This window comes from Echiichthys vipera (genome assembly GCF_963691815.1).
Source record: "Echiichthys vipera genome assembly, chromosome: 17".
Taxonomy (NCBI): domain Eukaryota; kingdom Metazoa; phylum Chordata; class Actinopteri; order Perciformes; family Trachinidae; genus Echiichthys; species Echiichthys vipera.
This window is the reverse complement of record NC_139842.1, coordinates 18630276-18657686: the sequence shown is the minus strand read 5'-3', so window position 1 is coordinate 18657686 and position 27411 is coordinate 18630276. Positions and strand designations below refer to the sequence as shown.

Sequence of the window (27411 nt, the reverse complement as noted above, 5' to 3'; positions counted from 1 at the left end):
CTGAAAATGAGAACAACATGGGACCTTGAGAGAATCATTAATATAAAGAGAGTACATGTTCCAGAGTTTACACAGCTGGCCTGGTACCTCCCTTAACCATGAAAGAAATCCATTCATCGAGTTTATTTTTTCCAGATTCATTCATCAAGATTTCAACTGAATGTTTTTTGTGATTTTGTTAATGTTGCATGAGCTTCTTTCAGCCTTAATAAAAGTCTCAAGGCTTTAAAAATGGCAAACTTAACCTCGCTGATGTGCTCAGAGTAACAACTAATGCCGACATTGGTGTCAAACACTGTTGTTCAACAGAAAGGAATCTATGTGAGCAGTTTTGTGCCATCCCGAGGAGACTAAATCCTCCTCACTGTGTCTGGTCAATGCCTTTCTGGGCTTTAGTGTGTGAATATGTTTCTTGCTGGGGAAGCAAGTTTTAGCCACCATCAGGCGGCCCGTAGTGTCAGTGAGGCTCCTGGACTGAAAGCCATGGTCTACTTTCATCCCAGTCTTGTCAGCATGGATGGATTAACTGCTCTGAGCTACCCTGAGATCTGCATCTCATCATGGTCATCTCAGGCAAGAGGCTCTAGTCATCTGACCAGTGACATGGCTGAATGTGGGATCTTCCCAGGGGGGAGTTTCCTTCTTTTACCATAAACATTCCCAAACCTAAAACTATTTTTCCGGGAGAGATGATGCAAGTATTTTTAGGTTACATGGTCGGTTAGCGGAAGAATGTTGTTTTTCCTTGGACCTCATGTCGACCCGGGGAGTAAATCAGCTTGAGCCTGTCAGTCAGGGGTCGGGGTCCTGCGGGGCCCTGGGCCACAATTTAGAAGAGTTCCTTATCTCTGGGCTAAAAAGAGCCTAATGATGTAGTGGGAATGTTGTGCTTCTGTCCATCTTTAAAACCCTAAACCACCCTTGGCAATGTTAGTCTCTAATCTTCAACCAGGAGCCGCCCACCCCACAACAAACATGACGTCACCCTGCCCACAGGGCAAGTGTATGTGTGTGTTTGGTAATTGTGTGTGGCTCTGTGTGTGTGTGTGTGTGTGTGTGGGGGGGGGGGTATTCGTGCGTGTCCGTGTGTGTGTGTGTGTGTGCGTGCATGCGTTCAGAGGTCCCTGTGTTTCATGTCATTATTCACTGATTCACAGCAAACACAGATGTTCATATTTTCTCTTAACAACAAAAATAATTGGCTCGCACTTAGATGAAAAAGGTTTTCATCTGAAGAAAATTGAAAGTCTCCAAGCATTCCTCTTAAGTTTTTTTCCTTGCCCCTGTCCTCCTTCACTTCCTCTCTTTAAAAAATCTCTCTCATGCACACTAGCAGCAGCAGAAGCAGCAGCAGCAGTTCAGCGCCCTGGCTTTGATGGTCACACCATCATTTATAGCAGAGCGCGAGTGAAATCAATTTATTTCAACAGAATCGCTGCGATCAGTGGATTTACTCGTGGAGGGGAAGTAAATGTGCGACATGCTTTGGCTAAGAGTTAAACTTAGATAAACTTTGACCTGTGAATTCAGTCTGTTGCAAACTGCCTTGACACTGCCGACCTTTGAAGGAATCTTTTGTGATAGTTGTACGCCACACAGTAAGTGATGTCAATAGAGCTTTCCCTCTTCGTACCCACTCAGCCACAACCTGCAGCCTACAGTACACTGGACAGTCAGCCCGTTCAAATTCCCAGGGCATCAAGTACCGCCGCTTTGTCACGGCCCTTGTCCGTCTGTGCCAAACACACTGGGCTTTCAACTGCAAACCCATCCACGGTGATATTAGGCGCAAGTGCTTCAGGAATAAGAGTGCCAAACTCTGCGTAACGAGGTAGGTTGGGGTGATAATTGCTGGATTTTCACCCAAGAGACCGCTTGTACTGTTCATGTTCCGTGTCTCTTGTGTCACTGTAGTCAAGTTACAAATGCACTTATTTTAACCCCACTTGTGATCCTGCCTAACCCTAACCAAGTGGTTTTATGTGAGCTACAATGTAAACAGTGTGTTCAACACCAGAGGTGTCATTTGTATGACGAGCAGGACTACCCAGTGCAGAGACCAGGAGTCTCATCTCATCTCATCTTCAACCGCTTATCTGGGGTCGGGTCGCGGGGGCAGCAGCTTTAGCAGGGGACCCGGACCCCATACTTCCCTTTCCTGGGCCACGTTAACCAGTTCTAACTGGGGGATCCTGAGGCGTTCTCAGGCCAGTGTGGAGATATAATCTCTCCACCTAGTCCCTCCTGAGGCCTCCTCCCAGCTGGACGTGCCTGGAACACCTCCCTAGGGAGGCGCCCAGGGGGGCATCCTTATTAGATGCCCGAACCACCTCAACCGGCTCCTTTCAACGCAAAGGAGCAGCGGCTCTACTCCGAGTTCCTCACGGATGGCTGAACTTCTCCCCCATCTTTAAGGGAGACTCCAGCCACCCTTCTGAGAAAACCATTTCGGCCGCTTGTACCCAATGTGCCCAATGTGCCCAGGTTATTGAAAAGGGCATTGAAAAGTGACGCCAAAGGGTCCTGGAAAAATGGCAGTATATGATGATATAGGATGAGACCGGGATGGGACAATGCAATTTTGACCTGACACTTGGATCAGTCAGTCCTCCACTTGCCTTTCCGAAGCCATATCGCCAGATATACAGCTGTTTTTCAGCCTCTTCACACAAAATACTGTATGTCTCCCTTTTAATTGCTGCTGAGATCTTCCTGCTGTGGTCTGGCTCCATTCACAAAGCATTATTGATCGCTATCCGAGGCAGGGCTATTTAAACAGCTTGCGTCTCGGCTGGTTCACATTTCTTCGGTATGGTTAGATGTGCATTGCCATTAAAAATGCTCCCAGCATCCGTTGTTGCACCATTGATTAGTTTGGTCTCATTAATTTCGGTTTCTTCCACAGGGTCTAGTCCTTGGGATGGGTGAAAATAGCAGTTATGGTGTTGATCTAACTGAGGTCATTACTGAGTGTAAATCTGTATGTCTCTGCATGTGTGTTTGTGTCGCAGCACTAAGTGAATGAGTATTTTAAGAAGCATTAAAACAGAAACAGGCAGGCCTTGTGGCTTCTGGGGACCAGAGGGCAACTTTCAGTTGTGTTTTGTATTCAGTTCTGCATTCAGCTTCGGGCCATCTGGAGAATTAAGTCAATTAGAGTGTGATTGAATGGAATTCCAATGAGGAAAAACCATTTTGCGTATGACTGTATCTATGTTACATGCAGCCACATAGTGAATGATGGTGTAGCGTGTTTCACCATGTGTCTGTATCTAATGGACTTTTAAAGCGATCCAAGCTGTTAAGTGGTCAAAATGTCAATGTGGCTTGGTGGTAACTGAGGGCCATTAGTGATTACTGTCGACGCTCACGGGATACATTGGTAGTCAGCCAGTCAGGTTTTTTTTTAATCGAGTCTGGGGCATTAATGCACTATTCCTCTCTTCCCAATATTCTAAGGGTGCCTTGAAATGATCCTCTCTAGCCTTGGCCTCTGACTAATACCCGGCTAAGAGATGTGCATGCTGTTTCTTACAAGTCCGTGTCATGACAGGCCGGGTTTCGCCAAACTTCCTACAGCAGTAGACTCACGTCTCTTTCTGTTTCCCCTCTCTGCTGCCTCTCTTATGCCTGACCTGATTCTCACATGAAAAGTGGAACTTGTAACTTCATGCTGGAGTGTACTTTTCAAGTAGTCATCCATGACACCTCTGCTACTGATCACTCTCTGTGTGGCTGTGGGTTTTTTTTCCCACTGTACTACCCAAAGATTTCTTGTCATTCAAACCACGTGTCCCTCACTCTTATTCTGAGAAGTTCTGTCAATAAAATTTAAGTTTCTGTTGAGCTTCTTTGACTGATAAGCGATGTCGTCGTTTCCCGATGTAACCATCCAGTTTTTCTCTCTATTTATTTCCAAAAAAAGTTGCCAGGACTGGGACATGAAAGACGTCACTTGCTGTGCAGTGGATGATTTTTTTTCCTGCAATGGGGTGTTCACAGCAACAAATACAACATTTTTCATTATCTGGCTATAGTTCGATGCATAGTATTGTGCTACAGTCAGAAAACATTAATTTTGCCCAAAAATGTCAGATTATAAATATATTTTTTCGTAGCTCATTTCTCATGACAAAGCTGCCTTGATTTTTCACAATCAGAGGTGTCATTGTTTTAAGTTGAGGTAACAAGACACAGCAAGTGTGTAACGACAATCCCAGCATCAGCGCTCACTCGCAGTGACAGTCTGGCTGTCTCCGTTCTCTCAAACTGACTTTACAACATTCCTGGTGTCTTAATGGTCTTCAAACTCCACATTCCCAGAGCACTGGACCAGTAGGGCATCCAGAGGCCTGTGAAAACATGCCGAGTTCAGTGGGCTTTCTGTCCTTCAGCACTTTCCGCTTGATTAATCTTGATTGTAGAATGAGTGAACTACATCCACAATCCAGAACAGAAACAAAATCAACAATCTACTGCTCACTGGAGTCACAGGATGCTCAGAAAGTAATGTCTGACCCGGGTAGCGAACACACTCATCACAGGTTGTAACATTATTTGCTCTGGGCTCTTATAGTCCGGCTCTCTCAATAATCACTGTAATGTTAGACTAGAATTGCTGCGTGACAGTTTCGGGTAATGAGTAAACAGGAGATTAGGCAAGGTTGCTGAAATACTACATTTAATACACATACATTTAAGAAGTTTGGAAACTTTGTTCAGACCCACCATTTTAGATAGTTTGCCTTTTATTCCTAACCAACAGTCCAAAACCCAAAGATATTCTGTTTACATTAATATGATAAAGAAAAAGCAGCAGATCCTGACATTTACACGGATGGAAACAGTGAATGCAGTTTTGCTTGATAAATGCCTTTTCTATTGATTAACTAACCAATTAATCAACCAATTATCAGCACAAGTTCTTCTGGTAATTTGTGTAGTATGTAGTCATTTATACTATTATTATGCCATTAGTGTCACAGAGGACACATGAATTTATTGTAAAGCATTTTTACACCTATCGTTTCACGTTAAAAAAAAAGTTTGATAATGAAACTAAATAGCAATTCCTAGCATGCCTAAATGCTAATCTAAGATGGTAAACATACCTGCTCAACATCAGCACTGTCATTACAAGCATGTTAGCATGCCGATGTTGTGGCTTTTTACGTGACGTAGGGTTACTGTCTTCTATGAATGCATAAAGAGAACTGGATACAGCGTCTGAGGCGGAAACCTGCTCGGAGAAAATGTATCCACTTAATTATTAGCGAATGAATTATCACCATGTAAGACATTGGGAAAGAGTATTTTTGGGTCCCATGGTATCATGTTACAGACCCAGTAGTTGCATAAAGCCTGGACTTACTGAGGGCCTGGTGCAGCCTCACAGAGCTGCTAGCATGGCTATAGACTGTGACTCTTGTTGAAGCATGAATTGACATGTCAGGTGTAACATTTTGTTTTGCGTCTGTGAAAAAAACACTATACATATTTAATGGAAGTTTCCGTTTTCTATTTGGTGGCTGAGCACAGAGTACAGTGACTGCCATGTTGGATTTTTGCAAGGGTAAATTTGTTCTAGTTCTCCACTCTCCATAGACAATGACAGGAATGCCTGTGAAGGTATTTCTAGGACAAAGGTCCTGTCCAATGGGACCCAATGAGCTTCACAGCAAAATCTCAGAGAATATATCCGGGCTCCTCCATGACTCTCATCCCCCTGGCGTCAGGTTTGGGATGAGCCTTCAGCCTCTCTAATGGGCTGCACCTGATAATCCCAAGGATTACAGTTAATGGTCACAAAGAAGTTTTGCATATTAGAAATCAAGCGGCAAGAGCTGCTTGTGGCAGAGTGGATGTGCAGTCTTTGTGTTTAACTATACTGTAAATTGCACACACACCACCTCGCATTTTATAGCCGAGGATTTAAGTGACATCTGAACTCATCGCTCCCATGATCAGGAATAATGGGCCTCACTAATACATGCAAATAAATACACTTCACCTTCAAATAAGAAGAAAAATGTAAGTAAAGTGAGCACTCGCTTTACTCTAAACGGCCTCTGAGGGGCTGTTAAGAGCATTAAATGTCCAGGGTTCCCATTAGACAATAACTAAAATGTATTTTACAGCTCACGAAACATAATTGCTCCATAGTCACACATGAATGCGTATAACTAAAATTGCACTTTCAGAAATACAGATGTATGCATACCTCGTATTGTAAATTGCTCTTTATTACTTTGGAATTACATGAACAAATCCCCCGTGTTCCCTTCTTCTCCTCCTCTTTGCAAATGGTCTCCAGCTCGAAACTTTTCGAATAATGATGGTCTCATGCACAGCACTGCACTTCATTGCACCCTGACTCTGAGTAAGTTTGTGTGACATTATGGAAACTGTCGAGGAAAGGCGGCTGCTCGGCTGCTCTGCTGGAAGTCTTAGTTCTTGAGCAGGCAAGCAGCTGTGCTCCATCCCTGGAGCTCAGCACTCCATGCACCATATTGTTAGACTACGGTATTACACAAAGGGTCAACAAGCTGTAGAGGAAATGGCAGCCCATATGTTACAGTAGCTGTAAGAGGAGATGGAGAAACAAAGAAAGGAATAGAAGAATTGTTGATGTGCAGGAGAGCATAATGTAACTTCTCTGGGGGTGGATTGTCAGTTATCTTTTTCTCTGTGCCATTTATTCCTTCTTTCCCCTCGTCGATGTTCTCCATCTCTGATAGCCCATTAGTCAAGGCAGCTTCTGAAGCGCCGTGTTGGGGTCATCAGCAGTCGGGGGCCGTGTTAAGCAGGGGGTGGGCAGAAGTGCTACATGAAAGCGAGCCAGTTGCACTGACAGGAACACACAGTCTGTAATTACCACACAGAATATCTGCTCTCCTCAGTGACACAGTGAAACACACACACTTGCTCAGACACCTATACTCACTTACAGAAGTGCAGCCTTCCACCTGCACCACACAGGCACGAACCACCATCCTGCCTGCTTTTATATGTGTACAAAACGCCCTCAGCTCCCCACATGTCCGCCCTTCCATAAACAATAAAAGAAACTTGGAGGCTCCGGAGCAGACAGCCACTCATCCTTTCTGATCTCTTATCTCTGTCAGAGGAGCCTGTAAATGTGACCATGGATACAGCTATGAGCTGAGAGCCACCACACATTCCTCCACCAAATCTCAGCGCCCATGCACTGTCAGCTTAATGCTAAACACCAGGCAAAAATGTATAATCTGCTTAAAGAGCATGTCCACTGTTGAACTGCACTGTACGCTGCTAATAGGCTGTATATGGAATAATCAAAGAATTTAGATATTAGGGAATGAACATTAACTGGGCAGAATTTAAAAGACTCTTTCGTATGGGGTGAAGGAAAAAAAAGAAAGCACTTAAGACGTTGATGAGCTCACACTGAGTCTGATTATGAGCCCCGTCTTAAGCTTTGCCACGGCGAGCTACTAACAGAGGAAAATGGAGCTATATAATGAACGACAGAGAATGAAAGGATAAAATTGAGATGTACAGCTGTTTTTTTGGCAAGTATTTAAGGCGGCAGAAATACAAAGGGACAGATATGAGAATACATTGTAATTAATATAGTAGGGCTGCACAATACTGATGTTGTTAAAAAAAATGTCATATTATCTGATATAATTTTCTGGGACATCATATTTACAATGTATATGTAGGAATTACAAACATTGAAGCTCCGAGCGTGCTGAGCCAATACCAGATGGTAGAGTTGAAACGCTTTAGACATTATACACACAATAACCAAGCTACCGTCAATAGCAACTGTAATTTTGTATTTATGTTACTCGTCCTAGATTTTAAAAGATGACAGCCTCCGAAACTATGCTAGAAACTTAGGCTGTACAACTGACAAAGTGCAAACGTTCCACTGTTTAGTAGCCAAAGATGATATCAAAGCAGTTTCATGTAGTTTCATGCGGTGGCGCTATGACTTTCATTGCTGCGGCCAATATTCACTCTCTTTTAGCTCCGTCCTTGGTCTCCACCAACTTTCTGGCTGCTGGATGCTCCACTGTGTTCACCAGCTAGTCTCTAAATGTGTCAGTCCGATGTTAAGTGCTGAGCAGGTAGTTTACCTGGGGTTTTATTTTTAGAGCGGTGACAGTTGACTAAAACAGTAAAGCTGCTGGCCGGACAGCTAAACAATGAGCTGAAACTCACTATGAAGCGCCATAAAGGAGGGGAGGCTCCGTTAGGAGCAGCTTTAACTCATTTAAGTTGAGCTTTCTGATCTCCCATATTTAAATTGTAAAGTGAAAGACAGAAGGACGCCACGGATGATAAAAAAAGATAAAAATGTGTATGTGTAGCGGATACGTGTGTGTGCATATAAACATGTGTGTGGGCATGTGTATGATTCAATGAGTCTGTGTATAGGAATTCCAACAGCATTGACCCTGTGACCTTTCCTATTGTTTCGCAGCTGACCAGAGGCGTAATGGGGGCAGATGAGGGGCGCTGTAGTGGGAGCTGGGACACAATAAGGCTGGAAAGCACAGCAGCTGCTTCACCCAATAGGCAAAGAGATGGGGGGTGGAGGGGGGGGCTGCCCTTAGAGCATGTTATAAGAGCTGCAAGGGTTCATTAGATTGAAAACTGGGGAAGGAGGCAGAAGGAGTAGACAGAAGGGGCAGTGTACATCTGTGCTTTTCCCACCCCAGCCCACCCCTTTGAGGCTGTTTGCTGCGAGTAAGGTTTGTTGGTGGCACCCTTGGGACCTGACCCAGTGTGGTCTTCGGGGATGCAGACACAAACACGCCAACTGTGTCACTCTGTTAAACCACTGCAGCGCTCTTGTTACAAGCTAAACACACAGAGACATATGGGGATATAAATAGTCCTTGTAGGGGTTTTAATGCAGGGCTTTTGCTTATTGTATGAAGAGATGGAGGAAGCATGTTTTAATTGTGTGACCTTCTTTGACCTGAAGTGACACGATCGACCGCACAATGCGAAGGAATCCATTGTAGGAAGTTATTTATCCTAAATGTAGTCACCTCAAGAGCACATGGACTTGATCAGAGGAACTGGGAGCTTCTAAAGTTTTTTTTTTTTTGACAGACTAAACACTAAGATTGATGCTGGCATATTTTTAGGTCCAGTGCTTTGGCAGATCAAACCTGGACACAGCTTACATGTTACTGTTGCGATTTCCCCGAAAACAGACTGCCAGCCTGCTGTATTTATTTAAGTCTAGTAAATTTCACACAGTGAAAAGGTTTTTAAAAAAAAATATATATATATATCTCTGTACCGATGCAGAAGGCTCCAGCAAAAAAGTTGAACCTGGCTCAACTTGTATGACCTTTAATTATCTACCTTTAATCACCCCCTAGGAATAAATAAAGTTTTCTTGAATCTTGAAAACTGTGATATTCTCCTCTGCTCTTTATGTAAAAAAAAACAACCAAGCTGTCCATGATTTAGTGGAGAGGCTCCTGCACAAATGAGTCAATGAGCCGGGGCAAAAATCATTTCCTTAATAGAAATCCAAAGAGAAGCAAATATATTCCTTCTAAATTAATAAATATGCAGTGAATGATAACTCTTTTTGAAAACACTTAATGTTGTGTGTGAACCCGTCTGCTTCCATTTGGACATTGCTAGTTTTTTGGTGATCCTTCATCATACTCGATGGATAATAATGCAGATTTTAATTCAATGCGTCAAACATGATTCAGATTCAGTTGCATGTGTAACGCAAGGAACATAACATTCAGCAGACCAGTAACTGTAATGTAATCTCTACAAGACAAACTTCTGTGTGACTTGGTGTCATAATGCGATTACATTAACACATTGCGTTACTCGCAGCACTGTTCGTGTGTTGACTTTAACAAGAGAAGAGGCAGGAAACCCACCCAGGGAACTGTGGCTCTGTGTGTTTTTCTCCCGGCCACTTCCTCTACCAAGTGCAACAGAACCCGATGCACTGCCAGCTTTTATCAGCCTACTTCAAACAGCCACACTGCCTGGTTCTGCTGGTCCCCAAAGCATCCCCCCCACCCCACACACACACTTCCACAGGAGCTATACCCTCTCAGCATCCGTCTGCAACCCTTCTGAGCGTAAGGGGATACAGAGAGAGAGGCCATCCTTCACCCCTCACCTGCACCCCGCTCACACACTCTCGACAGATCCCATCATTTATGGATGACTTTATTTATAAACAAGATCGAATGCGCTCTCTTTCTCGCTGCTGCTGCTGCTTTTGTGGAAGTAAAATTGCGTTTGAAGTAGCGCCATGTCTCCCCGGCGGCCTCCCTGGGGGGGTTTCAGAGTGGGCCGGGGGAAAGATAGCACCATGATAGGGATGTGTTTGGATGGTTTTGCACTGGAGGAATTGGAGTCGTTGGAGCAAAGGATGTCCTTTTCCACTCACAGGCTTTTCTTTCATTTTCCTGCGTAGCTCCCGAATATTCTCACTTCTTTCAAAACAGACAGGCAGCTGTGGACAGAGAAGCTACAGTCGGTGTTATTACAAGTTTTAATGAAAATCCTGAGATTGAGAGATGTGTAGGAGTGGATATAAAGGATTTGATCTCTGCTGTTTTACAGGTGAAAAGGAATAGAAAGAAAAGAATTTGAATACTGTGTGTGAGAGAGAGGTGATAGTAGTCTCTGAGGAATGGTGGGAGCTTTTCAGAGCCGAAGTCATTGTGCCGTAGCAATCACCAAAACTTGGTAAATGAATTAGAGTTGGTGTCAAATATTGGTAGTCAACCATTATAGCATCATCTCAGACTGTTGAAAATGCTGCCATAAAGCAAATATAATCCTTAATTCAGCTTTTTTTCTAAGCGAACACTCAATCAGCATTGGTTTTGAGTCGGGTTTAAGTATGACGCAACCGGAAGCGACTGTTCAGTGTAAACAACATGGTGGCTTCCACGGATGAGATGAGCGCAGCTATCGAGAGTCAGAATTAGAGAGTATTCCTTCTCTTAAAGAAGAGCAAAAAATGGCACTGGAGGCTTTTCTTGTAGGACATACCGACATGTAGTCTACTTTCTGAGCTTCGCCTCGATGCTCTGTTAGTACGTCAAACGCTTTGTTGATCTGATTGGTTGATTTGGCCCGTCTATCACAAAAATAGGTGGCGATAGACAGATGGTTTATCCAATTTAGCAACTGGTATTTTTTACCCCCTCCCAAAAGATCTCCAAACGAGAGTTCCCCAGATGGATACGCTGAGCAAATGTGAATCATGCGAATCCATACATCTGGCGGAGTCAGGTTAGCTTTTATTGGCATCCTTGCCAAATGAAGGTGTTGTTAATGAGATGCAGGCTCAGAGAACCACCGCCATTACACTTTTAGACATTAACATTTAACATTGTCACATGCATCACTTGAGGAGTAGGCTTCGTAAAGTCAGAATCCATTCTTATCCCACCTCATCACACATGGAAGTCAGGACCCCTCTGGTGTCAGTCCAGTGTGGATCAAAGGTGCCTTGTGCCTCACTATCAAACTCTGAGGGCTGTGACAAAACAGCGCCCTGCAAATGAGAACGGGCTGAGATTCATTACTTACTCTAGAATAACATGGGGGCAGATGTGGCGGTGTGTGCATTTTCTACTGTATCATTTATGTGATCATCCAAAACAAGGCTTTGCTCTATTGTTGTGGGAAAAGTTGAGCCAGGTTCTACTTTTTTGCTGCAGCCATCTGCATCGGTAAAGAGGTCTTTTAAAAAAATATCTTTTCACTGTGTGAAATCTTCTGCTTTTACATGTTCAAGTTGAGCTACCAGACAAAAACAAATACAGCAGAAAGACGTGCAGTCTGTTTTGGGGATACCGCAACCAGCTGGGGTCCAACTGCGAGCGGTGAAAGAGGTTGTGCGAAGAACAAGTAATCTTCAAGTCAGCATCTGGTGTGCTTTAACTAGCTCTTGTCTGTTATTTTGTTGTCGTTTTTTTTAAACTGTGTTATTCTGTGGATCCTGGACCATACAATCTGCTGTTGCTGCTTTGATGAGACTCAACGGTTCTGGTGTTTGAGGCGCAGAGCTTGAGGAAACACAGAAACAGACAAAGACAGGTCCTGTGTGTGTTCGTTCACAGCTACTAGACTTCCTCGCACAAACAAAAACTGGGTAGTGTTTGTATTGTTATATCTAAACACATGAACATCTTTAAGGAATTGAGTGTCAGCGAGGGCTGCACGTACGCTGCCACACAAATCTGAAGTTAGGTCTCAAAACAGTTCGAGGGGAAAATCAAAGTAGTGACATGATTGGTGTTTTTTTTCTTTTCTAAGCGAGGCAGGGAATGTATAAATGGACAGAAAATAAGCATAGTGAGCTTTAAAAGCAAGGCGCAGCATGAACCAGAGCCTCATACAAGACACAGAGATCAAACAACAGGAGATGAAATGCAAAGCTATTTCACTGGCGGAATGAGTGTGTGTGTGTGTGTGTGTGTGATTATAAAAGAGGGGCTGGGGTGAGGAGAAGCTGAAAGTGGACACACTACTCCATCTCCATATCCCTGGGGTGAGCAGGAGACAGACAGTAATGCTGCTCTGTCCCCTTCCACGTGCTTTCAACGCCGTGGTCGGCCCCCGCTTTTCAACCAGCCTTTGGACGACAGACACAGGCATTAACTCCTCGGCGGCAGAGCTCAGAGCAGATCTGCTGAAGGTGCTCAACGCCCTTCAAAGGCTGCACTTCCTCCACAGGGAGCGCAAAGGGAGCTTTGATCAATATCCCCTGTGTGAAGGCTGCAGACATGGAAGGTTAATGGCCATTTAACCTAGTGTCACCTCCACTGTCCCGGCTGTGTGCTAAGGCCTTTGAAAACTTGACACAGCCATCTCTATTACAGATCAACAGCTTTATCTGTGTGTGTGTGTGTGTGTGTGTGTGTGTGTGTGTGGTATCTAAACTTATACAGTGTATGTGGGCTCGCATGAGCAACCAAACATATAACCCCTAGTCTATAGTTCAGGCCAGCTGAGGTTGATTTGTTACAGGCTTTTTAATGGTTTGTTTCACTGGATTGAGCGATTATTCTCACTCACAGATTCACTGCCTCAAGCTCCTTATATAGGGCCGTAGCACATAGTGGGGTCTCTGTTGCTTCTACATATTACACAAAATCTGGCCAACATTTCATGCAATGCTGTAATATGAAAATTGCACCTCCCTGATTTAATATTTCAGACCTTTTATCATTGGGGGTACTTCATCACGGGAGGAGTAAGTATACAGCCCATCCATGACCTGCTATCATGTCCCAGACGGAAAATCGAACAGATTTCACTTAATAGCTTTCACATAACAGGCAAAAACGTCCCCCCAAAAAAAAATCTTAAAAAGAGAAATGTATTAATTAAAATTAGGCTTCAATAATAAACTTGAACTTGTGCTGCACATACCAGGAATAATACAATTATGCTGTATAAAATAAGAAAGTAAGTCCCTCAACGTAATACAGTTATGATTCCATATCTGGCCCACAATGTCCAGCTGCTGTAGCAAGTTTTAAAGGTGACTTCCTACATTTAAAAAAGGACCACACTAGTAGTTTTGCAAGTTGTCACTGATTTAAAAAGGGGCAAATAAAGTCAGTAAACAAAGTCCCTGGTATGAGCCAAGTATAGCTGTCAAAGATTAGCCATTAACAGAGAAGAAGAATTTTGACCGATGAATCCAATGGTATCGGTAAACGCTTAAAAAAAAATGGAAAAATAAATAAATAAATGCAACTCATGGGGATGACACGTTCAACCACACATGCTTTTTTAATAGAGTAGCTCAATGAAGAGCTTAAGTACTAGCAAATTGCATTTTAGTGTGTGTCAGCTGTCGGCCTCTCATACTATGTGTTGCTCTGTAGTGTCTGCACTGTGAGCGCCGTCATGATTTGTTAACGAGGGTCGGCTATGGGCCCAAATAAAAAGTCCAAATAAGTGACTGTTAAGTGTAAAAAACATGGCAGCTTCCGTGAATGAGATGAGCACAGCTATCGAGCAACTTGTGCCTTTTATCCATCAATTCACGTTACACAAACATCAAATATAATTCACCGCCATGTTCTTTACTTGGCCTCAACGTTCTGTTAGTACATCATACGCGTCGTTGATCTGATTGGTTGATTTGGCTTGTCTATCACCAACAAAGGTGGTGATTGACATGGCTGACATGATGACATGATGGTTTATCCAATCAACAACCAGTATTTCCATCCCTTCCCAAAAGATCTCCAACTGAGAGTTCAGTCCATCTGGCGGAGTCAGGTTAACATTTCCCGTAATAGTACTCCATAAGGTGCTTAAAGAGAATGACATTAGAACAGACACTGAACGTTATGCTGACAATTAACACCTGTCAGTGGGCCTGCTAAGTGTCGCAAACTCACTAGTTTGAGAACTCTGCCATCATTTAATGAGTAGAATTTGATGAAATAGAAATATGAAGCAGTCATATCCAGCTAACCTCAATTCCTCTCAAGCAAAAAGGAAACGGATATATGTTCTTTAGAAGGCTATTTATTTCTGTGTGCTTCATTAGACCGTCCCTGCTTCCTAAATGCCCTCAGCTTTATAGCTCAGAGCCCCCAAATGTTTGATGTCTCAAGTCTAACTCAGATACAGTATGTGTGTGTGTGTGTGTGTTTGTCTGTGTGTAAACTAAGTTTTATGTGTAAAATTGGTGGAGGCTCCCTTTCATTTTCAACTTTTCTATTATATTTCTGTGTTTTATGAAAAATTAGCATACTCCTCAATCTTGCTTGAGGTGTGTAATAGATCACAGTGAACAGTCTAGCCTGCATTGATATTTGTCACATTATTGTAATGAGTTATTGCAAATCAATCTGCACTTAAAATGCATTAGCAAGCAACACTAACCAATGTGGATTTTAATCTTCACTCTGAATTCAAACAAGTTTCAAGAGTCTTGTAATTGATTTCGTATTATACACACATGAATGGAAACTGGAGGTTGCCTGGGGACCATATGAGAATTATGTCCAAACCTCTGAAACGGTGGAGCTTGCATTTGAAAGCCACATGCCAATGTAACTAGCTGAAATTCTGAGTTTAAAATGTTTTTTGAAGCCCCTTTTTATAGTTATGTGAAGCACTAGATTTATGCCAATCATCCAGGTCATTTTTTTTCCATCTGGAGTGTGAGTTAAAAATGTCTCCCATAGGAATAAGGTCAGCAGTAGACTCTATTGGATTCTGGATGTGTGACTGTAAAAGAAAGTTTTGTGCACTGCAGGCTAACATTCCCATAACAAAACGCACACCGTCTTGTACAGCAGAACTGGATCAAAGTAACGCCGTCTCCTCTCGAAGGGTGTCTTGGCAGCAGCCTCCGTTTATCTGTTTGTGTAAGGAACCTGATTGAGGAGAAGCCATAGCAGTTCACCACACAGACTGGACATTCAGCAATGAAAAGTCTGCTCAACCTCTTTAAAAGGAGAAGAAGAAGAGGGTTGGCACTCCATCCTTTTAGTCACCTCTAATCCTCAATGCGCCGGAGTCATTAGCCTCTGCGATTCCCTCGCTCTCTTACTTCCTTTCAGGGACTCACAATGAAACCATTTGCATCCCTCCAGGTTGCTACGATACTCGGCCACCCCAACTTGAAATATTTTTGCCTGTGCTTTGAAGGTGAATTTTAAGAGAGGAAAACAAGGTTTGTGGTGCTGTGTCGTGTTTCTTAGGTTTCCGCTTACTCAATCACACTAACTGTTTTCATTTATTCGGCGACGTTTGAGAGGGTGTTTGTTTCCTGATACCCTGCCTTTGTCGATGTGCATGGGTGTTTTTCAGAGTATGTGGCCTAATGAGGCTGTTAGTTGCTGTTGACTCCCTGCCATATGTGTATGAACACATCAGAAAGCCTGGAGGCAAAGACTATTCTCTCCCCTTCACTCATAATGGTTGGCTTTTTAGCTGCGTCTTCAATGAGCGTGCAACAAACGGAGAGCGACTGAGAAAATTCCTGCTGTGATGGTGCAGATTAGTGCACTGAAGACTGGAAGGCTTTGTTAGATGTTGATGAGCAGTCAATTTCACAGGTTTACTGAAGAATCTTCTCCGTCACACTGCATCATTTGTGTTTTATTGTTTAGTTTGTCTCATTGCTTGTCCTCATAAAATGGAAATTCTCACAGTGGAGGGTTTGAAGGAGCAGATAGGGAGCTGTCATGTTTCAGACAGATTGTCCCTACGGAGTCGATGAGTCAGAGGACAGGAATCATAAATGAAGTCATACCACAAACCCTCAGGCCTTATTACTGTACATTAGCGCTCCACTGAGCTCCGGTCTGCCTCAACATCCTCTGGGATATTTTTGGCCTTCGATGAAGCTCAACTGAAGGCTGGTGAGGAACACTTTTCCTACTACCTCTGTCACCTCTGCTCGGAGGAGCCTCCTGTGTGGCACTGCAGCGTGGCTTGGCGCTAATTAGCCCGGTGGAAATAAAGACAGAAATCCACTTTCCACTGTGAGAGATCGCCAAATCAGGCTAATACTAATGCTCGAGGAGGTTTTGTGAGGGGTGTTTTATATCTGTCCTTGGCACGACATGGCGGGGTCCCACTCCTTGCCAGATGTGATGGTTTCAGTGGTTCCTGCCAGGCTGTGCTCCCCTCCCTCACCCTCCTGCTCCATCCATCTCACCCCGCTCCATTTGAAATTCAATTGACCTTTTGTTCCACCTCCCAGAATGGGCACAGGCCAGCTCCACCAATGGCAAATGCAGAGCTCTCATACCTCTTTATTTGATCTGTCCTGCCGAGTCCAGTGCTTTCATTACCCCCCCCCCCCACACACACACACACACACACACTCCTCCACAGCTACATCCTCTTTTATCTCTGGTCATGTCTCTTTGCTGGAAGGGGGACATTTCAGGCAGTGGAGGTGATATATTTTGCAATCAGGAGGAAACTCTTTTTTCCTCTCTCCTCCTCCTCCTCCTCCTCCTCCTCCTCCTCCTCCTCCTCCTCCTCATGCTCTTGATCGTTATGGTGATTGGCTTGTATTTGTGCCAGCTCAACTTGTTTTAAACAAAGCACTTTTTTCTCCTCTCCTCTACCTCAGAGGACTTTTTTGTCGGACTTTACAAAAGTGCTGAGGTAGCTTCCCTGTCGCTCAGGGCAGAAGAGCTCTGAATTGCTGTGCTGTGACGAGGCATGTCGTGACCGTGAACTGCCAATCATTTTAAACTGTGGGATTGACGAATTGATCCCAACGGCCTTGTTCCAGCCTCTAATTACATATTTAGTCAAACAAGCACCATTGTCTCAACTTACCCTTCATCTCATATCTCTTCTCCCCTTCATCTGGATTCTACCATAATTCCCTGGGTGCTTCTCTCATCATCTCGTGCTCCTACACCTTGCCCTTGCCCCAGCATCAAAGTCATTAAATATTTTCTGTCCCCTCTCCACCCCCACAAGTTCAGTCTCTTTTCTTCTTCAGCTCTCACCTCACTACAGGTCTGCTACACTGTGATACATACTAAAGACCAACTTCAGCAGCTACAGCACCTCATGTGTGACCACTACCAATCAGAGCTTGCTGTCGTACAATATGTGCTTTCCTGACTGTTGAACTTGGCATGCGTGGAATTGGGCTTTTTTTATGTGTGTGTGTGTGTGTGTGTGTGTGTGTGTGTGTGTTTGTTTGTGCGTGTGTTAGTCCTGCTCTCTCAGCAGTACAAAACAGTAGCAATCTTGTGTTATTAAGACGAGTAGGGGACTGTGAATTCCCGATAATGTCCTGTAAGGTGTGGGCTAAAATGGCATTTTCCATTTCTTTATTCCATATTACATTGAAAATATGATTATAGTATTTGTAACAGTGCAGAAACAAGACTGTCAAAGGTATTTGTATCAAAACATTTTGCAAAAGACAGTGAGAAAAAATTGATCATGTAATCATGCCAGCTGACAGCTGCTCATCAGACAAGGTGAAAAAAAACAGCGTTTAGAGCCGGCATATTTTTTACGTATTACTCTGAATTTAGGATTTATTTACAACCAAACCAGACTTGGTGATTGTTGGAACAGTGGGAAGACTTATCTAAGACAGGTTTGGCAAGTTTGTATTTTTTAAAGGCAATTAAGCTTCTTATTTCTGTGATAGAGAAAAAAAGTGTAGGGTCGTATTTTTCTGTTTAATAAGGACAATAAATGTACTTTAAGATTATGTCTTTCCTTGTAAGTTGATTTTGCTTATTTATAAGAGTACCATAGACACTTGGGCTAATATATCGGCAATCATGGGTGAAATCACGTCATGTATAGAATGCAGGTTTTGAATGCATAGATAATTGTTTTAAAGTAACCCTCTGAATCATAATCAAATGTGAGGTGTCTCCAGATTCACAACCCTAGTTGACATTGCGAATCATGTGAAGTGCAGAGTGTCAGAAAAAATATCCCCAATAACCAATTATTAAAAAAGCAAAAACAAAGCGAATTGTTCCATGCCAAATTTGCGTCACCACAATTTGAGCCATTACGTTCAAGAAACATTCAAGTTGACGAGAGCTGTTTATCACTGCTCTCCATGTGTGAGCACATTTCACAGAATAAATAAGGCACCACTTTGGAGCACCGTATCCATTTATCTTAATACATCCGTGTTATACAAGCCACGAGTCATGAAGGTGTGATAGGCGCTACGTATCTGTAGAAGGCGGTAATGCATATCGACGGTCATATGCCGCAATAACAGGAGAAGAAGACTGCAAAACAACATGAATAATGTATGTTTCAAAGTTTTTTTTTCTTCAAAAGTCTTATAGGATTAGATAGGCATTCAGAATATTTGTTAGCTCTTGATTGCAAAGTGCATTTTGGTGAGAAACAGAATATAAACAAACTGTTCCTCTGACTTGGAGGCACAAAGAGCATCAATCTTTCATGTGCAGGCTGTTGAATTGTTCTCAGTGGGGAGGGAGCAGGTCACCATGGCACAGCCAGCTGAATAACTGGGGCTACGGGCCACGCGCAGCTATTGTCATTCCCCCACTGACAAAGCGAACATAGTGATGCTAAAACAGGCTGTAGCGTCATTGTGCAGACTCCATTTACCCGGCCAGACAAAGACATGTAGCTCTTTAACACGCTTACTGCCTTTTGTGTCAGGTGTGGTATGAGGCACATTAACAGCACGTAAAAAGATAATCTATAATTATTAAAATCAGTTTTTCATTAAATGTACCAAAGTGTGCAACAATCATCTACAGGATGTGATTCACAGATTAAAACACAGAGCAGTTTTTTCCCCCCATAATTTTCATGACGTTACATTTTTTGTTTAGTTTGACATTCGACAAATAAATGGAGTGATAAAAAAGAACATGACATTGTCAGGGATAACACGATAAAGGCCAGGCGCCGCATGCATAAAACTGTAGATATACGACTTAAACTGTGTGTACGCACAGATAGAAAGATAGAAATATGCGTAGTGGGGCGCCCCCTAACTCACCCGGCGCCCTATACGGCGGCCTGGGTTCTCTCTTTCTCCCACCCATCTCCTATCCACCCTCAAGTCTCTTGTCAAATAAAAAGCATTAAAAAAGCCCCAAAATCTTAAAGAAAAAGAAATATGCATATTTATTCTTTTTGTTGGATTTATAAAACTACAGGTGCACCTGACTGTGTTGGCCATAATTGGATGTAGTAACACCTACAACTTGCATATCAAAAGAATGGTGCTCCACTGTCTTAAAGCACCGCTGTGGCTATTTGTAGCATTCGTACATCTAATTCAACACTTTTCTGCAAACCATAACCGCGGTAAAAAAAAAATCATCATTATTATTAAACATCAGAAGAATGATCTATGAGTCATTCACAGAGCTCATGTTGAAGCAGACTTTACAAAGTGCTCCACAGTTCCGAACACAATGAACCGATCACCGACAGTGTTACCTGTCTCCACTTATATTCAAGCTAAAAACTGTGTGTGCGCCTGGTGTAAAGTATGTGTGAGGCGTGCACATTCTTCCTTTATAAGTAGCCATTTATGTGTGGCACTTTATGCATTTTGTGCGTACACATCGTTTATGCATGTTGCCCGTGGACTTTCTTCTTCTATCGCGGCTCCTTCTGTTCCATAAGTCCATCCTCGCCAGAACAAGACAGAGAGACACCACCACAACATCCCAACACGAGAATCCACTTACAGTTAAATATGCTAATAAAAAAATATCAATATTAAAATGACCATGCCTTGTAGCCTATGTTTAACCTTTTTCTTGTGGCTTGTGGGTTCTGCACCCCCGTAAGAGCAAGAGGCAGTTTATTCCACTCTTCAGCACCAGCACATATATAAGAAATCTACCCATGATGGTTTTGAATCTATATAGTTTCAGGGTAGCTTTCCTAGCTTTGATTTTGTGCTTATGCACTTCTTTTAACTTTCTGAAGTAATTACCGAGATAACTTAGAGCTCTGCTATTTAAGATCCTATGGACCAATTTATGCAGCCGGGGTGCTGTGGCTATCAAAATGTAAGTGTTCAGCTCCATACTAGCTACCAGGGGAGGCAGGAGGCAGGGTTCCCACAGCCACATTTCCAGAGAGAGAAAGAGAGAGCCCAGATATTTTTACGAGCCTCCTAATGAGAGCTGTAAGAGAGCAGGACTCGTGTAACCGAGCGGCTTGTGAAAGTACAGAGGCACTATGGCGCCTTCAAATTTGATCAAGGTACAAAAATGAAAAGCGAGAGTGGGGAGAGGCGTGCGAGCGCATGTGAATCTCATATAGTCAGAAAGAAATGGAAGATTTTCAAAACAAAGGGCCATTTGCGAGAGAAAAAGGAAGAGGGATGAGTCAGGAGAATTAAGGGGTTCAACCTTTAGTTTGGCCTTTGTTCTGGCATTCACTGTTGTTTCAAGATGATTATGGATTGTATGCACAAGTCCTCTGGTCCACAACCCCACCATAATTCACTTTTGAGTGTGTGCTTCTCTGAGTAACCCCTCGACATTCCTCGTGAAGCACTGTGATAAGAGGGAGGCTTCAGCTGTGTGGAAGCCCGGGAGACAAAGATACTCAAAAATGCGCGCACAACTGTTAAGATCAAGACTCATTTGCATCTGAAAAGTGCATTCAAGCTGCAGCATGTCCAACTTTATGTCACACCCTCTGGTTTAATGTGTTATCCATGTATTATTGACCTTTAAATCACCTTCCAGGGATGAGCAATATGTTTGTAATTAACAGAATGTGCCATATGGTTGGGAACCTCATGGGGTTAATTCAGGTTTAAAGTACACACAGGAATTTCTCCGAAGACACCGTGACCTTATGCCATATGTTATTGTGGGTCCACAGGTTCTTCTTATTATGACAACGTGAGGCCACTGGCGTATCCTGACTCGGATGCTGTCCTCGTCTGTTTCGACATCAGCCGCCCAGAGACTTTGGACAGTGTCATAAAGAAGGTCAGTGTTTTCATTTTATTTCTTCTCCTCCTCTCAACACTTTGGATCAGCATTTAATATCTGCTGTGACACCGGATAACTAACCGGAAAAAATTCAGTTTCTCCCTATCAGCATCTTGTACCATCTCAGATTTTCTGTGCCAGCAGCATTTTCATGGCTCAACAATAGAGCAAATCAGCACAGAGGGTTAGAGCCCCCGTTCTTTTATATCATCAAAACGTCCATGGATACTTGACCCTCGTCCCTCTGAAGAATGGAAGGTCAGAGTGAAGAATGAGAGGAGAGGCTTTGCACCCGGGTGGGTTCGAGAGGAATACCAGATACGCAAATTAGCCACATCAGCCATATCAAAGAGGAGCTCTTGCATGGCCTGTTCAAGAGTATGAGAACTGCCGTTCTATATGCATTTAAAATTTGAAATGGTCAGATGGTGACACTAAACATTTGTACGGCGGCGGTTAAAGTGTGATACAGGCCGGGTGGGGTTGTGGTCATGGACGTGTTTTTACAGCCAGTGGCAATACCTACTGTATATGAAGAGACACCCAACTTAATGGGTTTGTTTGCGTGCATGTGTGTCATGTAAAACAGGCCTGGGATTTTTAGTGGTTTCTCATCTTGAAGCCATGTGTGTTTGCCTTTGAACTGTGCTCCTTGCGAGCCGAAGACAGTTCCCACGGCCGGCCTGTTGACGTGTTTAGTGGTCTGAAGGGAGCTGCTAAAATGCCCCTGCAGACTTTGTAGATCTAACCCGAGACACCTTTTTTTAACTCACAAATATCTCACAAGCCTCAGTGCTCTCTGTCAACAGGGGGAAGCAGAGCTGCCGTCAAGCTTTTGGGTTTTCCCATGAAACCCTTGGCAGGGGGTTGCCATGACCCCTGACCCCTAGCTGTCGCCCTGGTAATCTCTGAAACTCAGGGGCACATGGAAAACCTGTTGAACAATCACCATCCCAAATTAGACTCTTGACCTCTACCAACAAGCGGGTCACCAAGGTTTCTGGATGACAGCTGGGGGAGGAAAGAGGGTTAAACAATCAAAGCTTTTGATTGGGCGTTATCGGCAGAATGGTGATGGCCTTGAAAAGGTCAAAGGTTGTTTCCAACGTGAAGGATGAATGGACACCCTGACATTCTGCACACGGCATGAGGAATATTTCAGAACTGTCGGCTGCTGTTGTTGTATTTATGTGGCAGGGAAGAGCGGGTTGTTTCAGCTGAGTCTCAGAAGTGACATTTAATCTCAGGGTGATTTCAGAAAGCAGACCGCTCAACCTTTTCTGTACGAAACCTGAAATAAATTTGTTGACAGGGGCTGAGTGAGTTAGCTTTAACACGCATCAGGTGCTGCAGAAACCTGAACCAACATGGCCTGGATAGACCCATTTCACATGGTTCTTAAACCGGTGTTCTGACATTTTGTTTATAGCTTTTGGGTTGTGAGGATTTGTTGTTTTGCTTTAGCTTATCTGAAAGTAAATTCAATATCTTTGGGTTGCGAAGTGTTGGTCTTACAAAACAAGTAATGTGAACATGTCCAACCCGTTCTCATCCTAACTTGTCACACACGGATGCTTCGTCGGGACCCCTTGGCGTTACTTGTCAATGCACTGGGTAAACCTGCACGCCAAACTTTGATACTCCACTACGGCTTTCTTAAACTTGGGAAATAAGGATACTTGTAACCTAAAATGACAGGACACCATCCGCACTCTCCTGGGTGAAAGTCCTACGCAACCTTTGTTGCTCTAACTTCTGGAGCACTTGCTCTGAGCGTCTAATGTTGCTGCAGATGGGTTCACAGTTGAAAGTCTGGTGTGTTTCATACAGACGCCCAAGGGTGCCTTGTGCGGTGGTATCAAATGCAGAGAGTGCGTCTGTATGTTATGCCTTGATAATGAGAACTGGCTTGGGTGTCAACTCGTGTTTCAGGAAATATGATGTACATTTTCGCTGCTTTTCTGGAAAAATTAACTGATTAATCTAGAGAATAACTGTCAGATCAGTCTGTAATGAAACTAACTGTTAGCTGCAGTCCCACTGTTATTATACATGCTGCGACTAACCATTTCTTTTCAGTTTTCTTTAATTAATCATGAAGTGATTCCTTGATGAGTCTATAAAATGAAAGAACACGGTGAAAAAGCCTTTATAAACTTTCCAGAGCAAAATATGATGTGTTCTCATAGTTTCTTTTGTCCTATCACAACCAAACATTCAGTTTACATCTGTATAAAACAAACACAGCAAATTCTTCTTTAACAACTAACATGTATGATGAAAAAAGTTGATCAGTTTTCTGTTGGTTGAAAAGTGTTTTATATTCTGAAATATTGAGGAATTGACGAGTACTACCACGATCTATTCTCAGGAATGCTGATAGTAGTAGATTCATAGTTGTAAAAATGTACTTAGACACATTCAAGACCATTTCATTTCCCTTTGCCTCCTAAGTCGAACAAATGTCTTATATCAAGAGAGCATTAATCTTCCTGGAGCTCAGGTATCCAGTTTCCGAGAAGCCAAAGGTCATCACTACATCTCAGCGGCTCACCGGTCAGTACAGGCTGCTCAGCTCTCTATAAAGCACAACCACTGATGCATTTCTGTCTCTCTCTGCCGGTTCATGTCTCAACAGTGGCAAGGGGAGACGCAGGAGTTTTGTCCAAATGCCAAAGTGGTGCTGGTGGGCTGTAAGCTGGACATGAGGACAGACATCAGCACCCTGAGGGAGCTCTCCAAGCAGCGCCTCATCCCTGTCACCCACGAGCAGGTGAGAACAAGCAGATGATGGATATGTGAGGAGAAAGGGGTGGAATGAGTAATAAGCGAGGGACTCGGAAAGAGCCCTGGGAAAAAAGACAGACCTGAAAACAACAACAACGGATGAAGGAAAATAAATTAGAAAGTATTTCAGCGATTATATATGATTTTTCCATCTTGGATCAGCAGTGGCTTTGCCTCTCTGGTGAAGTCCCGCCGGATAAGAGTGTGAAAGGTGGCAACACAATCAACCACAGCAGAATAAGAGCTGTGTGAAAACTCTTGGGGACATGTTGCTGGGGTTGGCGTTTTGACCAGAATTTGCTGACATGCGATTTAAGGTTACTAATGGTGAGGGGCTGCGGAAGAGGCGTGGAGTTTATGTCTAGGCGGACACATTTTTCCCTGAAATGAAAAATTCATGCAGATTTAGGCATTTTAACAATGCAGGATGAATAGAAAAATGGACACTGATAAATGAGCGAGCCCTTTTTTATCGCGTGCCGCCATGACCTCTAAGCCATGAAGACGGGGAGCAGCGGGAGGGAATGATAAACTGTTCTGTAAATCTGTGAATTTTAATCAGCTCTCAGCGTGTTCATTTTGTGCTCTCCCGTGTTGGACATACGAAGAGCGGAGGGGCTTTTTCACCAGCTCACAAAGGCCCTCAGAACAAAGGAACCTTTTTTTTCTCTCAACTGCTCTCTGAGAGCTCGCCGCAGGCTAAGAGCACGCAGCCTCTCCAAAACTGAAAATAACAGACAGTTCATGTAAATAAGATACATAAACAAAACATGGAGTAGTTACAATAGAGCTAATGTAAAATAGCATCGGACCACTTGTGGCCCCACGCATACATTAAGCTATTGTTTTGGTCATTCTGAGTCATCAGAGGCAACTTCTGTTCACCCCTTTAACATGCCAAGAAAATGTGTGTCACGCAGCAGATGCCAAAGCTGTGCAAAATAAACATTTTGGTGCTCTAATCCAATAGCCTGTGTTACTATCCTGTTGCTGATCTTAAATGGAATTCAAACATGACTGAGGAGTTGCCAGCGAGAGTGACCACCGCGTGAACTCCAGACATTTCTGCACTAATCTGCCCGAGATCCAATCAAGCTTTTCCGCATGTTACAATCTACAATCTCTACCTCGGGGCCCCTCCCTCCACAACCTCCACCCCTGAATTCAAATCTGCCGTTCCACCTAATGAGGACTTCATTGCTTCTGATATGCGGCTCAGTGCACAGCCGCGATAAAAATCAAACCACGTCCACTGGGGATGAAAAGCTCTCTGTGTTACATGCGATTTTAGGGTCATGGGAAATGCAGTCCTGTCTCATCCTTTGCATGTCTTGATCCTGCGTGGATGGTTTAAAAGTCTCAATCGTGTTAAAAGAGACAAGGCTGTACTGTAGCGGAGACAGAGGCAGGGGGACTCTGAAATTAAATTGTCTCCGATTTGATCTCAGACAAATAATTTACTGCTTCAATTAACTGGGTATATATTGTGACATTACTCAGGGGTGAGCTCTTGTGCTGGAGGAGTTCTATTAGAGTTGAGTCTCTCTAAATAGCTGCATAGGCCACATCAACACCGGCCCAGCAGGCTCTGTTTCCACTCTCTTACCACTGAGGAGAGCATCTACATTATTCATGCCTCGGATGGAGGAGCTTCATTTGTCTCCAGACATGTTTAGATCATTGACATTCAGTCTATGGGTTAGATCGACATCTTTGTCCCGGATCTGCTGACTCTTTCAGGGACATTTAGTCTTCCGCTGTTGAGATATAGCACCTGTTTATGCCAAGGTACAATGACGGATGGGATGCATGTTCTAAAATTTCATTTTCTTTGTGGAGCACTCCCACAGCACCTTGATGTGGAGTAAAGTCATGTCTTGCACCACCTCTAAAATGAAACAAGAGCGTTTTATTGTTGTGTCATGGTCAGCAGTTCTATTAGAAAATAGAAAAACACTGAAGGCAGAAAAAGTGCAACAGAAATGTATTGTGAAGTCAAGGTATACAAGCAGTCTTCTGTGGCGCAGCAGATAAAAGGTTCATTCCCTTTGTTTTCAAAAATGCAACAAAAATGAAAAGGTCCCATTTTGTAAAAAGTGAGATTTCCAGGTCTTTTTGTGGGTCGAAGTGCTAAATAAATACTGTGAAAGTCAAACACTCAATCCACAGAGAAATACACACACCCAGGATTCAGGAGCTTGTAAAAACACCTTTAAACGTCCATCGCAGGACATCCGTACTGCACTAAGGTAGAAAGTTTCCTATAGGCTTACAACAAGTCTGTAAAGCTGTAAAATGACTCGTTTTATTATCAGAATGGGATCCTTTTGGTTTAAGAACATTAACACGCGTCACACTTTAAATCATTTCATCCCTAATCAAGTTAGCCAGAGCACTAAAGCAGAAGTAGCTGGTGTAGCTAGTGGAAGTTTTGCTGACCATCCGGGTATTTTCAGATGTGGAAGATGAACTCTTTTGGTCTCATGTGCCACTGAGCGATTGTCATAGGATTTCAAACACTGTGTCCAGTATCCAGTTCTCTCAGATAGTATGAGAAAAACAAGGTGTTTTTTTTTTAACATTAAAGCATCTAAACATGTTCAAATGAACATCATATGGTGCCTTGAAGTTTGCTTCCTTGCTAATCGTCTCTTGCTTTCTTGTCTCTGTGTTCCAGGGCAGCACAATAGCTCGACAGATGGGGGCGGTGGCTTATGTAGAGTGTACCTCCAAGGTTTCGGAGAACAGCGTTCGGGATGTGTTCCACGTCACCACGGTGGCATCGGTTCGACGGCCGCACAAGCCGGAGCTAAAACGCAGCAGTTCCCGTAGAGGCCTGAAGCGAGTGTCACAGCTCCCCCTCCCACCCCTGCCGGGCCGGACTGAGCAAATGGATGAGGTCCCGGCCATGAGGAAGGACCGGGCCAAGAGCTGCGTGCTCATGTAGAGACCCATCACTATAAATATATATATGTATATATACAAACACAGAAGTATATAACAGAGGAAGTCTATTTATTGTTGTTTTTTTTCTTGTATTTTTATTTTTTGAGTAGTGAGAAAAAAAGAAACACTGCACTGTGGAAAGAAATGCTTTGACTTTTTCCCTTTTTTTTTATTTGTTGCGTGTGTGCATATTTTCTAA

At 43.3% G+C, this 27411-nt stretch overlaps 1 protein-coding gene across 1 annotated transcript in view; it reads left to right on the top strand.

Moving 5' to 3' along the window:
• rnd2 (Rho family GTPase 2) overlaps window positions 1-27411 on the top strand; it is a 29710-nt gene that overhangs the window by 1737 nt on the left and 562 nt on the right. The window contains exons 3-5 of the mRNA XM_083931316.1: window positions 21367-21476; window positions 24118-24252; window positions 26944-27411. The exon at window positions 26944-27411 is cut by the window's right edge and continues 562 nt beyond it. Coding sequence (XP_083787442.1) covers window positions 21367-21476; window positions 24118-24252; window positions 26944-27213 — 515 coding nt within the window. The 3' untranslated portion in view covers window positions 27214-27411. The remainder of the gene's footprint in view (window positions 1-21366; window positions 21477-24117; window positions 24253-26943) is intronic.